Raw genomic sequence first — 16022 nt, 5'->3', positions numbered from 1 at the left:
CTGCAGAACTCCTTTAATAATTCTTATAAGGCAGGTCTCTTGTTGACATCCTCTCATTTCTTTTATTTTAAACTCCCCCTCATTAAGGACAGTTTTGCTAGCAGCTTTTCATTACCTTAAATATATCATACCACTGCCTTCTGTTCTTATGATTTCTGATGAGAATTCCACCCTTAGTCTTATTGAGGATCTCTTGGATATGTTGAACCTTTTCTCTTACTGCTTTCAGAAATCTCTCTTCATCTTTGGCACTTGACATTATGATTAGTATGTGTCTCAGATTATTTCTGTTAGGATTTATCCTGTTTGGAGTACATTGCACTTCTTGGGCCTTATATTTATATCTTTCATTAGAGTTGGGAAATTTTCAGCCATTGTTTCCTCATATATTCTTTCTGCCTCTTTTCTCTTCTCTCCTGAGGCACCCATGACATGTATGTTTGTGCCCCTCATGCTATCACTCAAATCCCTGAGATACTGTTCAATTTTTTCTTCTATCTTTTCTTCTGTCTATATGATTTCGATTGTCCTGTTACCTTCTGGTTTGCTGATTCTTTCTTCTGCTTGTTCAGTTTTGTTGTGTATATCTTTAATGTATTTTTGGTCTCTCTTATTGTGCCTTTTTGTCCCCATAATTTCTTTTATGCTTCTGTTTATACTTTCAGGTTCTTCTTTATGCTCACCTGGTATCAGTATTCTATATCTCTTTATGTGTGTTTTACTTTATCTCCTTGGATTGATTTAAGAGAATTTTTTGATTAGTTGTTCTTAAGTCTGTGTCTTCTCTGAAACTTTAATTTGCTTCCTTGACTGAGCCTTATCTTCCTATTTAGTACGCTTTGTAATTTTTTGCTGTTGTCTAGGCATCTGATTATCTTAACTAATTAACTCTGATAGTCATATTCTCCCTCTTGACAAAGTTTTTTTTGTTGATTGGCTATATGTTTAGGCTCTTTGATGTTTGATCCAATTTATTTGGACCTTGAGAATGGTCCATAATTAACTAGTCAGATTTTCTCGGCTCTTCATCTGATTCTTGTCCCAGATATGTGGTATAATTTTTAAGATTACACTTTTTGTATAGTTGTTTCATCTCCAGGAGAAAATTCCTTTCCTGTGTGTCTTCCCTGGGGATCTTGATCTGTTCTGTCTTTAAAAGTGCAGGATTTTCTCCCCAGGTCCTATAATTTATTTAAATTCTATCCCTCAGTCAGTGCACTGTTTTCTTATTTTCATTTCTGGGACCCTGCTTTCTTACAATAGTACTATTTCAACACACATAACCCCTTTTCTTTCTCTGTGAGGCTTTACTGCCTCCAGTTTCTTCCCTGATAGGATTTCGCCCACCGTAGAGCCAGATGGAGTCAATCCTGATCCATGTATTACTCCAGAAAAGTCCGTTTTTGCATTTAGGTGGACTAATCAGCGCAAACTGGATAGTACTTTGTAGGCACAGCTTTACCATGGTCTTCCTCTCTGGGCCCACACCCCCCTTTTATTTAAATGTGAGTTTTGTGTATATATTTTCCGTATTAAACCCTCCATACATTTCTGACATGGCATCATCTGTTTTTTAAAATACTGTGAAATTTATTTATTAGAGTTTTGCTTAAATTTTTGTTTCTTTATATGATATGCATTAGTGAACATTACTGTGTCTTCTCAGGCTGCACTAACGAAATGCTACACACATGTTGGCTTAAAACAACAAAAGTTTGTTGATCTCACAGTTCTGGTGATGAGCAGTCAGAAATCAAGGTGTTGGCCGGGAGCTGCTTCCCCTTAAACCTTTCTTGCCTCTTCCTAGCTTCTGGCAGTTACTGGCAATCCTTGATGTTCCTTGGCTTGCAATCTGGGACCCCTTTTGTATACAGCACTCCTCAGTGGCTTAGGTTCTGTCCTGTGTCTCTGTGCACTTGGGGCCCTGTGCCTGGATATGAATCAGGTTCCTTTGCTGCAGTCCCTGAATCTGGGCCACTGCCTCTGAACAGCTCCCTGTGCAGTATGGCACTGAGTGAGAGAGAGGGAGTAGACCAGCAGGCCTGGGATGAAATTATTCTACCTAATATTTTCCTTTTTCTTTGATTCAGCACTTGTGGAGTCCTTTTCCAGTCTCTACCATCCTCCAGAGTTCTAATCTACTGAGAATTGTCCTTTTGTTGTTGAGTCTCTGGGGAGGATTTTTCAGGGGTTATCTTACGTTGTTGCCATATTTATCACATCCTTTTCCCTTCCTTTTAATGTAAGTCAGAGAAAAGCAAAATTTTCAAGTTTTGTTAGCTTCATTAAATTATGGTGGTGCCAACAAAATTTATTTTGATATGAAATTTTCAGTTGCCTCTGATGGAAGTGACCACTGGCAGCCCACTACCTCCCTCAGTCATGTCTGAGCAGATGGTTAGTGACTCAGGCAATACAGAAAGGAAAAAGACTGTATCAAAGCAGTGACTACCATATCGTGCCAACAGTGTCATTCAGTAACTCTGCACAGCCCCCAAATGCTGGGTGAACAGTTAAAGTGTGTGCACTGGTGCAAGAAGTGACATGGATCATGGGATGATGGCCAGCACAGTGGTAATACAAGAGTGTGGCCAAGTCTCAGGGTAAGGAGGTTCTTTGGGCCATCAACAGTAATAAAAAAAATCACCTCCTTGAAGGCCTTGCCTTAGTTGCCTTAGTTGCAATTTTCTTTTAGGATAATTTTCTAAATGCAAAATACTTGCTGACTAAAGAAAGACTCCATGCACCTTATACCTTGAATTATAATTTTGCACATTCAAATTCTACTCCATCTGATGACTGGTTAATTGGCCAGTATGCCAAATGTACTTATTTTTTAAAGCTACTATAATTTAAGCTGAGTGGTTTTTAGTTATTATATCTGAATATGTAGATTGTCTCCTTATTGCCTTAATTTTAAATTGGTTTATGAAACTTACTGTGCAAACACAGGCTTTACAATGATTACATGGATGCTTTATTTAAATATACCTATGGTTAGGCTAACTAAGATATCCATTGTTGGTGGTTCTAAGTATATTGTTTTGTTTTCTTAAATAAAAAATACATAAAAAAATATTTTAAGTTAAAAAAAGATAATGGTTACCTTTGGGGAGAAGAAATGTGGTAATGGTTGGGAAGGGGCAGGCTTGTGAATGTACTTCTAGGGAGTTCATAGTAATCTATTTCTTGATTTGAGTGGTGATTATATGAGGGTGTTAACTCCATCATAACTTATCAACGTGTACACTTCTGAGTGGTTCACTCTTCTGTACATTTGGTTGTGCTGGTTTGAAAGGATGTATGTCCCCTAGAAAAGCCGTGTTTTAATCCTAACCCCATTTTGTAAAGGCATCCGTTTCTTCTAATCCCTATTCAGCACTGTATGTTTAAAACTAATCAGATCGTCTCCCAGGAGATATGATTTAATCAAGAGTGGTTGTTAAGCTGAATTAAGTGACGACATGTCTCCACCCATTTGGGTGGGTCTTGATAAGTTTCTGGAGTCCTATAAAAGAGGAAACATTTTGGAGAATGAAGAAGATTTGGAGAGAGCAGAAAATGCTGTAGCACCATGAAGCAGAGAATCCACAAGCCAGCAGCCTTTGGAGATGAAGAAGGAAAACACCTCCTGGGATGCTTCATGAAACAGGAAGCCAGAAGAGAAAGCTAGCAGATGATGCCATGTTGGCCATGTGCCCTTCCAGCTGAGAGAGAAGTCCTGACTGTGTTTGCCATGTGCCTTCTCACTTGAGAGAGAAACCCTGAACTTTATCGGCCTTCTTGAACCAGGGTATCTTTTCCTGGATGGATGCCTTTGATTGGACATTTCTATAGACTTGTTTTTAATTGGGACATTTTCTCAGTCTTAGAATTGTAAACTAGCAACTTATTAAATTCCCCTTTTTAAAAGCCATTCCATTTCTGGTATATTGCATCCTGGCAGCTAGCAAACTAGAAAATGGTATACTTTATTTTTAAAAACTTAACTGTTTTGTTTTGTTTTAATACATACCTTAGCCTGCAATTGAGATTTTACCTATATTAGTTTTGTAAGTGTTCAGGTGAGCGTGAGAAAATTCTTAAATGTATATTTCTTACCCTAATCACTGTCTGACAGTACCTAATAAGTTCTATAGGAGAACAGTGTTTCTCAAGTACATTTGTTTTTTGGGACTGAGTCCTGTACTCTACAAAAGATATATCCACCTTTGGTCCTCTGGGTATGAACCAATTTTTAAATAGAATCTTTGAAGACCTTATTAATAAGGTGTTCCCAAACTAAATGAGAGTGAGCCTTACTCCAATATGGCTAAAGACCTTATAGGCAAAGGAAATTGGAAACACACCCACAAAAAAAAGAAGTCATAAGGAGCCAGAAGCTGGAAGTAAATGGAACCCAGACGAGAAAGAAGATACTGCTATATGCATTGCCGTGTAATGAAAAAGTCACCAAAAATCACAGGCAGCCAGCCCCAGAATGCTATGTCTTCAGAGAGAAAGCATTATCTTGCTGATATCTCAGTTTTGGACCTCTCCTAGCTTCAAAAATAAATTTCCATTGTTCGAGCCAATACATTATATGGTATTTGTTTTAGCAGCCAGAAAGCTAAAGCAGTTTTTGGTACTAGGAGTGGAGTGCTATTACAAATATCTAAAAATGTGGAAATTGCCTTAGAATTGGGTAATGGATAGTGTCTGGAAGAATTGTGAGGTGCTTGATAGAGAAAGCAGATTGCTTTAAACAGACTGTTGGTAGAAATATGGGTATTAAAGGAACTTCCAGTCAGGTCTTAGATGGAAATGATGAATTAATGTATTCATAGAAACTGGAGGAAAGATGATCCTTGTTATAAAATAGCAGAGAATCTAGTGAAATTGTGTTCTGATGTTGGATGGAAGGCAGAACTTGAAAGTGGTGAACTTGGATATTTAGATGAGATTTCCAAGCTAGTTTTGGAAGGTACAGCCTGTTTTCTTTTTGCAGTTTATAGTGAAATGAGAGAGGAAAGGAGATTGAACTGTTATGCAAAAAGCAACCAACAATTGATGATTTGGAAAATTCTTAGCCTGTCCGGGTAGTGTGCCCTGAACCTGTGGCCAGAAGTAGCCCTGTCAGGGAACCACCCTGTACTTTCAGGAAGTGAGTCCCCAGAGAACATGGTTCCATGTGAGCATTTGAATAAAGAACCCTTCGTGGCTGAACATGATTCCAGCAGCCATTTCGTTGGAAGTCAGTATTGTAAATGCAGTTATTCAGGAAGGATCTTTGGAAAGTTATGTTGTCTAGTGGTTTGGACCTGCTTGAACTGCGCATAAAACTGACGAGGTTTTTGCAAAATTTGTATAAGCAGATCCATTGCCAGGCTGGTCTGAAAGGAACAGAGAAGGGACATTTGAAGGAAGAATGACTTCAAGGGCAGAACCATGGGCACAAAGGTCTGGACCAAAAAGGTCTGGGACCAGAAGAGCAGGCCCACCCATATGTGTGAAAAGAGTGGGTTGATCCCCACACTTGGGAGTAGCAGGCCTGTTGTCCAGGGAGAATGTCACCACCGTAATACTTAGAGATGGTGAGGCGTGTGCCCCAGTATTCTTAGAAAGCCTGGCCACCATTCCAGTGTTCAGAGAGAGTGGGCTTATTTGGGGAGAGCATAGCCGCTGCATAAGAGCTTGGAAGGAGTGGAGCTGCCGCTCCATCCGTCTTGGAGGACAGAATATCTAGCCACAGATGGCTCTCAGATCTTGAGATCTAATGGAGTTTGCTCTGCAAATTTCGTACTTAAGATCTTTGACCCCTGTTTTCCTTCCAGTTTCTCCCTTCTGGAATGGGGATGTTTATCATATTCCTACATCACCATTGTATATTAGAAGCAGATAACTTGTTTCCTAGGTATCAGAGTTCCATCAGACAGAGGAATTTTGCCATAGGACAGACCATACCTGTAATTTATTTTAATGAAACTTTGTATTTAGCTTTGTTACTGAAATAAGATTTTTAGGATCTTGTGTTGGAATGAATATAATTTGCACAGTGGAAGAATAAGTCTTTTTGTTGCATAGCGGGCGTGCTGTTGGTGACTGAATTGGGTCCCCCCAAAAGGCATTTTCTGCTCCCAGTCCCTGGGTGTGAACCCATCTGTAAATAGGACCTTTGTAGGTGTTATTAGTTAAAGTGTGCACAAACTCAATCTAATATAGCTGAAGTCTTTATAAGCAAAGGAAATTGGACACACACACTCTCAAAAAAAAGCCACGGGAAGCAGCCAGAATCTGGAAATCACTAGAATTTGGGAGAGAAAGGAGAAGAAGCTGCCATGTGACAGAAAAGCCAAGGACTAAGGATTGCAAGCATTAGTCCCAGAACACAAATCTTTGAGAACAATGCCTTGATTTTGGACTTCTGGCCTCAAATCTGTGAGCCAATAAATTTCCATTATTTAAGCCAGCCCATTGTATCATATTGTTTTTGCAGTTGGGAAACTAAAAAACATTTGTATTTATTTTGTTCTACACTGTTACACCTCTGAAAGTTTACATTTCTTTCCTTTTATTCTTGCAGATGTGGAGAGATTATTCCAAAAAAAGAACAGTTTAATGACCTCTCCATCGACCTTCCTCGAAGGAAAAAGCCACTCCCTCCTCGGTCAATTCAAGATTCTCTTGATCTTTTCTTTAGGGTAAATACTAATCTTTGTTATCTTCACATAACTGTACTTTATATGTCATAGATAATTATGTTTGAAGTTGGTTTCTTTAGAGTTTAACAAAATTATTTGGGGTAAATAAGTATCATAAATAATGTTTATTTCTAAAAGCTCGATAAATCTAATGAACTCATTTAAGAAAATTGATAGCTTAAATAAATTATACATTTAATCTTATAAATATAGACAACTTTAGAATCAGTTCATTATTTATAAATGTATAATAATTTAATGCATATGAAGTGATATATGTTAAAAGTTAGTAACGTGAATTAAAATTGGAGCTACTGTATAGGTTGATGTATGTAGATGTGAGGAATGAAAAAATAGTCTTTGCTTTTCCTGTGGTTGAATTTACCCTATTAGAAGAGGAAGAGTCCTGTTTATCCAAAGCTGTACATAATTTTTTTCTTACAGCAAATGTAGGATTGTCATTCCTAAGGCAAAAAGAATTATTTTCCTTTAATGAACGGTCAGTTCCACTGAAAGACACATACTGTGCTTTCTTTTTGTTTTAATTATTCTTTACAATCTCGTTATTATCATAAACTTTGAAGTTTTTCTTTTGTTTCTCTTTATGTCCATTTTTTAAGAGTTTCCTGGTTTCAGTTTTCTCTAGGTAATGATATCCTCCCCAAACTTTGGTCCTTTTAGAGCAGTTGTTCTTAATGGGCTGTCATCAGAAGATTGAGTTCCATTATAAGAAAGGGGTAGAGTTACACCTAACAGACCAGGAACTCTGCCTAACCTTAAGGTGATCTTATCTCTGCTATGGCCAAATGTTAAAATCTGTATATACACTTGACAGTGGTACATGTGTATCCATGGGGTAATCTCCCCATGCTTGAGAATCTGCTACTGTAGAGTCTAGTTACTATTGTAAATTAGATGTTTCCTTTGTAAAAAAGAAAATCAGGAATTCTAAATTAGGACATGATGTTGTAAGATAAATTGTAGTTTGAGGATGAGGTATTAATTTGGTAAGGCTTGTGGCTTGAGACACAGATTTAAACTGATTCAGGATTTTCATTCTACTGAACCAGTATAACTGGAGAAGATTATTAGCATTTACTGGGGGAGGTACTGGTTCAACTTCACTCTTCCTTATTTTTCCATCTTGTCTTTTTATAGGCAGAAGAACTTGAGTATTCCTGTGAGAAGTGTGGTGGGAAGTGTGCTCTTGTCAGGCACAAATTTAACAGGCTACCCAGGTAAATTTAAATGTTCTTCAATTTTTCTTCTATAAAATACATAAAATTATTACTGAATCATTGAAGCTTTTACCAGATTGGATTGGTAAAGTAAAGCAGAGATATGAAGAGGGTAGAAGGCAGAGAGCTAGTATGTTCTTGCGTAAGAAAGGAAAAGGGTTTGGGATGTTGAAGTCTAGAAGAGAAGGATCTTGAAAGTCCCAGGAAAATGCAACAAGGTCTGTTTTGTAAAAGAGGATATGGCTGGTGAATCTTTGGGATAATGATAGGTATTGGCTGGTAGGTTTTTAATTCAGTAATTCAATTACAAGTTGTTGTTCTTACATCAAACCTTTAGCAAAAATCGGCTACAGACATGTGCAGGAAAATAAAACAGAAATAGTAATGTTTTGAAATTTGTGCATACCTTTATTTGGCATGCTTACAGAGTATGTTAGTTAAGTAGTATGTTCCCTGCAAACATAAGCCTGTTTTCTGAATTAGTAATGAAATCCTCAACTTATATAGTATTAGATCTATATAAACAAAAGTAAAACCTACCTAGTTAAGAAAAATTATGATGTGGCTATAGGATACCTTTTAGTTCACAAAAATAGGTCTCAACCACAAACAAGGTTATTATTTATTTGGTTGGTTTTTAGTTTTTTTTTTTTTTTTTAGTTTTTTATTTTGCAAGGTTATTATTAATATTAAATATTTATATGCCACTTTGCCTGTAGAGTGCTATGCTTTCTTTTATTAGCTTCACTTTTCTATTAGTAATTATGGACTTTCTGGATCCTAGTCCTAGAGATTAGTTCTTTTATGTTCCATGATCTACTCCTTTCTAGAAAGTGAGTTATTTTTAAAGAAATGACTTTTTCTAAATCATAGCAGTGTGATTGTGTTGACCATAGTTTATTTCATTAACCTGAGAAACTTTATTATTTCCTATTTATGAGTATTAGGAGAGTTTTAAGGCAGGAGTGTGTAGAGAAGAAATCTTAATGTGAAGGGTTGATTGTTAACAGTTGTCACTGCCTAAAGAAACCAGTGTATAATTAAAAAGACTTGTATGACCTTGTAATTTGGGTGTCTTTACTCTTTCTCATTCTCTAGCTATTTGGTCGTTCAAGTGAAAAAAAAAATGCCAGTTTGAATCTTTCTCCTTGTCACTTCCCTCCTCCCGCCACAAATAGGTTGCTTGTGCTAATTTTTTCAAAATTTAAGTGAAATAAAAGCCTCTGTATCTTAAATCCTAATAATTGAGTTTGCTCTATTTTTGTTAATTTCCACATTCAAAGCTAGTTAACTGTTATTGTTAACTGGCGTCTTAATCAAATAGACGCCACTTTAAAATTTCACTTTAAATTTGCCTCAGCTTTGCAGATCAATGATTTTGACTGACTGCCAGTTTTATGCTACCTTTTATTTTGATTAGGATTTTTTGAAATTTTAGTCAAAATTTTTTACTTAGTTTTAGTCTCTTGATTTCAACTGGGTCTTTGTGATCCTCAAGTTGTTGTGAATTCTAGCATATTTTTTTAAAGAGAAGTATAATTGATAGATAAGTTCAGTTTGCAGATTTTTGAATTTGTGGCTTCTATGATGAAGGTATATATAGCCAAAAAGGAAATGATTTTCCATAAATTGTATATTTCTTTTGCCTAGAACTGAGATCTGTTCCCATAAGAATTTTTTTTTCCTAATTTTTTTTATTGAATAATATAACATATATACAAAGCAAAGAAAGAAAAAAATCAATAGTTTTCAAAATATTCTTCAACAAGTAGTTACAGGACAGATCCCAGAGTTTGTCATGGGCCACTATACCATCATCTCAGATTTTTCCTTCTATCTGCTCCAGAATATAGGAGGCTAGAAGGAATAAATATTTTTTTATCATCACAATCAGCTTTTTTTCTTTTTTTGTGAAAAATAACATATATACAAAAAAGCAATAAATTTCAAAGCACCACAGTTAGTTGTAGAACAGATTTCAGAGTTTAGTATGGGTTACACTTCCACAATTCTAGGTTTTTACTTCTGGCTGCTCTTAGATACAGGAGACTAAAAGAATAACAATTTAATGATTCAGCAATCATATTCGTTTGTTAAACTCTACCTTCTCTTTATAACTCTACCATCACCTTTGATCTTTCTGTTCCACTCTTCAGCGGTATTTGGGCTATGGCCATTCTCTTTTTCATATTGGATGGATGGTCAGTAATATGGGGTAGAAAGATGGAACCAGCTAATGTTCTAGAGAGGCTGAGCTCTCAAGGTTTCAGGATTTATCTGGTCCCGGTACCCATCTGGAGGTTGTAGGTTTCTGGAAAGTTACTCTAGTGCATGGAACCTTTGTAGAATCTTAAATATTGCCCTAGGTTTTCTTCAGGATTTGGCTGGGATGGTTTTGTTTGTGGTTTGGCAAGTTATGATAGGTGGCAGTGTGTGATTGAAGCTTGCATAAGAGTGACCTCCAGAGTAGCTGCTCAATTCTATTTGAACTCTCTCAGCCACTGATACTTTATTAGTTACACTTCTTTTCCCCCTTTTGGTCAGAATGGAATTGTTGATCCCATGGTGCCAAGGCTGGACTCATCTCCCATGCCACCAGGGAGACTTTCACCCCAGGATGTCATGTTCCACTTAGTGGGGAGGGCAATGATTTCACTTGCAGCTTATGTATGTAGCAGAGAAGCTTAGCCTACCTATAGGTATGCCTGAGAGTTACTTCTGGAGGACCTCTTCTGTTGCTCAGATGTGGCCTTGCTCTTTCTAAGCCCAATCTGTAAGAATTTTTAAACTCATTTTAAAATGTTCATGTGAGCTGTGAAATATATTTGGTCCATCAGACAGAGATAATATTCTATGAGATGATTACCTCATTAGTAAGTAAAAAGAATTTTTTCTAAACAGCTAAAAGCCTTTTCAGACCCACAAACCAGATTTGGCATGCAGATTTTTTAGAACTTTTTTCAAGGTGAGAAAATTTCCCTATTTCTCTCTTAGCTTTCTCCAGAAAAAATGTTACTGAAATAAGACATATATTCTTGTTAAAAATCATCTTGAATATTTCTTTTTAGTTTTTAGTGTATTAGAACAGTTTGAAGGAAATGGTGGGGAGGGGGGGATTGTTGCATTGTAATCCAGTAGCCCTGATCTTTGATAATGATTGCAGCTATATAGCAAAAAAAAAAAAAAAAAAAAAAATTCATTTGCCTATGTTTGTATGGATCTACTTTTGAGTGTTTTTATTCTGTTCCACTGATCTGTTTATCTTATCTCTGACAGCATAACACTGTCCTAGTTAACTTATCTTTATAGTATGTCTTTAAATCAGACAGAATATAATACTAGGGGTCAATAAGGGGAATGGGGATAAGGGGAATGGGATGTTTGGGGTTTTCTTTTTTCTTTTAGTTTCTTTTCCTGGTGAGTCATGCAGATGTTCTGAGATTGATCATGGTGATGAATATACAACTATGTGCTGAATCTGTGAACCTCTGATTGTATACTTTAGATGGATTGTGTGTTGTATGGATATATCTCAATAAAATTACATTTGAATAAAAAAACACATAAAAATCATCTTGAAACAAAGTTCACCATCAAACATTAATGACATTGTAATTTAATAGACATTATTTTCCTTGTGGGTATATGACGTGTTTTTTAAAAGTCTGTATAACACTAAAGTCAGTAATTTAAGGGTTTTGCCCAATATCAAAACTAACATTTAAAAATTTAGTATTCTCATTGTTACTGTTGGTTAAGAACTATGAAAGTATTTTACCCAAACCCTATTAATCCACCCAATGCCTATGCTTTGTTTATATTTATATGCCTAGTAATTGTCATAATGTCTAGTACATATTAGATATTCAGTAAATGTTCTTTAAAGAATCTTTAGTTTGGCCAAATACATTCTTTAAATCAAAAGTTGTCTAATATAGTTAAGATTTCTCTTTTAACCTATGAAAGAGTTACCTCTTATGTATGAATTAGTAATGTCATCATCTCCTGTTTCTCAGGGTCCTCATTCTTCATTTGAAACGATACAGCTTTAATGTGGCTCTCTCACTTAACAATAAGATTGGACAACAAGTCATCATTCCAAGATACCTCACCCTGTCATCGCATTGCACTGAAAATACAAAACCACCCCTTACCCTTGGTTGGAGTGCACATATGGCAATGTAAGTCCTTAGAAGAGAATTTCTTTACCTTTCCTTTTAAGTAGAAAGGCTTTATCAGGTGAAAGAATGACTGACCTAGATAATATGATTCCCAAGTAAAACCAGACCATGAAGGAGATTTTTATTTTTATTTGGGCGTTTTTTTAGAGTTAAATTATTTTTACCACACGTTAATTGAAGAAAATGTTTAAACAAACGTCTTACCAGGATATTAGTTGCTTTCATAAATAAGGTGCCCTTTTAGGGAGTGCTCTTACTCTTGGATACTAAAAATACTGATTCTTGTGTTCTTCCCCTAGAGCTTCTGTTTCAGTAAATCTGAAGTAGGACTTGGGAATCAATATTTTTAATGAATGCTTCTACTGACTCTTAGGGACATGCAAATATGAGAAACAGGATACTAAATATTATACTGGTGCCCCCAAAATATATTGTGCCTTCATTAATGTATTATCACTTATTTAGAAAATTTCAGTAGCTCCTAGAAATATTCCAGAGACAAAAGAAGTAACCTTTTACTTTAAGTTTTACCTCATTGTTTATGCTAGGAAAATCTTAGGATTTCTCTGAAAGTTGCCTTTTCTTCTCTATACTTACGTAACTTTGGAGCCATATACTGTAGTTATTTTCTGTACAGTATTTGAGCACTATTTGGTAGACTCAAAGTTCTTAAACCTCAGAGGTAAAAGGAATTTTAAAGATTTTATCAAATTCTTAATATTACAGAAGAAATTCAAAGAAATTAAGTAATTTTCCTGGATTCATAACAACTAGTAACTGGCAGAGCCAGGTCTTTTGGCTAAAATGGAATAGATACTAAAGAAAATGAATGGACATTTGCCAAATATAAATTGATGTAATGTAAAACTTACCTTGCCATGGATTTATTATTGAAGTATATATTAAATACACCATAAAAGTTTGCACTAAAGACTTCGCTCGATCTGCTAATCAAGATATGTATCCACAGGGTCCCTAGTGTTTCTCTTAGGGCCTTTCTTTGGATTGGATGTTTTATTGGTGCAAACTGCCCTCTGCTGGTAGAGATACTACTTTTTCTATCAGTGGTACTATATTAGACCATCAGTATAGGATCTTCATGATGGTAAACCTGAACCCAAGCTATCTTGGTTCAGATCCTGGCTCTATCATTTAAAACTTAAAGACTTTAGACAAATTCTTTGACTTGTCTGTGAAGAAAATAATACAGTGGTTGTAAGCATTAAATATAGAGTACTTAGTACAGTGCTTAACATCTACTAAGTCCTCAATAAATGAGAACTGTTTTTATTATTTTGCTTAGAAGTAAAGAAATGAGGCGGGTAATTTCTCCAAATTCTTATCATATGCATTACACTTGACATTGTTTCCAATGTAATCCATGTATATTATTGAATCAGGGAGAGCCTAGAAATGGTATTTTGTTTTCTCATTGGGCCTCTATTACTAGTATTTCTTTTTTTAAGTATTATAAATGCTTGCTTTTCAAGAGAATATGTGTCAGGGGTTATAATACAGAATAATTTCAATTTATAAGTTCAATGTATTTTTTAATAATATAATTGTATACATTATATATTTTCTAATTTTCTGGTAGTTCTAGACCATTGAAAGCTTCTCAAATGGTGAATTCCTGCATCACCAACCCTTCTACACCTTCAAAGTGAGTTATATTTCTTGTATACCCAAAATTTGTATTTTTAAAGATTTGCCTTATGCTGCTCTCCAAGATTCTCTCTCCCTACCCACCCACCCTTTCCTTATTGTTTTTCTTTTGCATGATAACTGCTCTGTATTACGCATACTTTGGATTTTTCCTCAGTCTGGTTTAAACTATAGCCTAGGGTGTAATAACTTTTTTAACAGTGAAGCAAGTTCGGATGATCTCTCAAAATTCTGTTTTACAACTTATTTGTTAATATGTAATATCTTCACCTAAAACTCTAAAAATTTATGATAAAATATTTTAAAGATTAAAGTAATAAAAATAATACCTGTTGGGATAAAGCACCCTTCCTCAAAGATAGTCACATAGATTCCAAAACATCTTTTCACCTTATGATAGCCATTCTCAGGCTTTCTGATTTAAACTCTGAATTTGAAGGTATTCTGAAATGAAACAGGAAAACACCACACATTGAAATGTAGCTATTATATAAATGTTTCATATTTTTCTAAGATTGAAAGCTTGTCCCAGGAGGGAAGCAAATGCTTTTCAAAATATATCTCCTCTAAGATTTAACTAGAACCACAGTTCCTGATTACACAATTCTAAATGACTTCATTGTCATTTGTCTTTAAAATTAGTTTTTGTGTTTTTTTTTTTTACTATGGTGTCACAAAGTGCTTTTAGTAGAAACACTTTTATTGTTTAGGGGCTTTTGGGGGTGGTTTATAACCATAAAATGACATTTGGGAACTGCCATTTTCTTTTCCTCCTGTTAATTATTTTTCAGTGCTATTAAAACCAGATGACTAACATGACTAGAAATCTGAAATGGTACCGATATGAATACTCTTGCCCGTTCTCAAGATACAAATGAGCAATACCACTTGGCTGCTTAGAAAGTGAGCAAGTGATGCATTTACAGGATGAATATTTTTCATTGCTACAGGCAAGCTGCCTTCTATGAATATAGTAATTATTAATGGAATGCACTCTTTATGTACCAAATCTCTATAGTTGCAACAAAGAGATGGTTTCATTGGGCATCATTGTACCTTGGCATGGTCATCTGTTCTCCAGGGTCTATTGGTATGAGTATTTGAGAGTTGGTCAATAAAGGATGTTTAGGCCCTAGAAGACCTGTCATGCCGATCAAACTTAAAAGAGGCTGAGTTGTGAACCAGAATACCATTGGTTCTTCTGCATTGTCATTTGTTACATTTGACCCTGGTGCACTTGTAGCCAGGTGTCACCCTCCTTCAGCAAAGTATTTATGTGGATAAACAAATTAATATATTAAGGTTTGCTTGGTGAGCATGAAATCAGAAATAAGGAATTAAGATGACCAATTGGCTATTTCTGAGTTAACTAAAAAACCCTTTTGAACACATAATGGGAGGCTATTCAAGTACTCAGGCTGGAGTGTAGTCATATTCTTCCTGCTCTCAGCCAAAGACTGGGCTTATCTCTGACTGCTTGCCTCTTTTCTTTGATCTACATTGCTACGCAATCCTCCCAGTTTCCATTGTGGCCTCTCTGTTCTTGGTGCCATCATTCTATATGTTTATTTACAGTTTTCACATTCAGATTAATTATATTTCTCCAATTTCTGTTTTATATTTTATTATTAAAGTATATGAATTTATGTTAAATTCCGTCAAAGTTCTTGCTCATTGACCTTAACCACTTTTTCTTTTGGTTTATTTTCTACTCACTTAAAAGAAAACACAGTAACACCTTACTTATCTGGTATCATTGAAGAATGGTATTTGGTGTTCCGCATAAATGAATTTTCGTATAGATGAAGCTTGCCTTTTAAGCATGACATTTTTAAAAAATCATAACCATTTTAGATGAAAATTTTTCTGAAATGTTACACCATTCCTTCATTAAGTAAAAAATAAAATGAAGATAATTTAAATTTATCCTAATGACTTAGAATTAGCGTTATGGAAATCAGTGATTACAATATATTTTTTATATATAAATCATATATTTCTATGATAATGCCCTCAGGGGCTCTTAATTTTTACAAAGCATTCTACCTTTACATTAAAGTACTTTATAGTTTTGCATTTTGTTTTGGTTTTTTGCCCGTTTTTGTATGTGGTTATTCTCTTTCATTTCTTAGCTCTCATTTGTTGATGAACTTGCTACATTATTTTTATACACCATTTCCTGGGAAAGAAAGGGTCCCTGTCTAAAGAGTAAAATGCATGGGCTTTGGAACTGCTGCCTTTCTCAGAAGTCTTTTTTC

At 35.4% G+C, this 16022-nt stretch overlaps 1 protein-coding gene across 7 annotated transcripts in view; it reads left to right on the top strand.

The window, feature by feature from the left end:
- USP37 (ubiquitin specific peptidase 37) overlaps positions 1 to 16022 on the top strand; it is a 143994-nt gene that overhangs the window by 97913 nt on the left and 30059 nt on the right. For all 7 annotated transcript variants that reach the window (XM_077155128.1, XM_077155124.1, XM_077155127.1 and 4 more), the window contains 4 exons: positions 6563 to 6680; positions 7839 to 7918; positions 11935 to 12099; positions 13697 to 13762. In XM_077155128.1, the coding sequence (XP_077011243.1) occupies positions 6563 to 6680; positions 7839 to 7918; positions 11935 to 12099; positions 13697 to 13762 (429 nt within the window). The remainder of the gene's footprint in view (positions 1 to 6562; positions 6681 to 7838; positions 7919 to 11934; positions 12100 to 13696; positions 13763 to 16022) is intronic.

The sequence above is a fragment of the Tamandua tetradactyla genome, chromosome 3 (genome assembly GCF_023851605.1).
Source record: "Tamandua tetradactyla isolate mTamTet1 chromosome 3, mTamTet1.pri, whole genome shotgun sequence".
NCBI lineage: Eukaryota > Metazoa > Chordata > Mammalia > Pilosa > Myrmecophagidae > Tamandua > Tamandua tetradactyla.
This window is presented reverse-complemented; position numbering and strand designations above follow the sequence as displayed.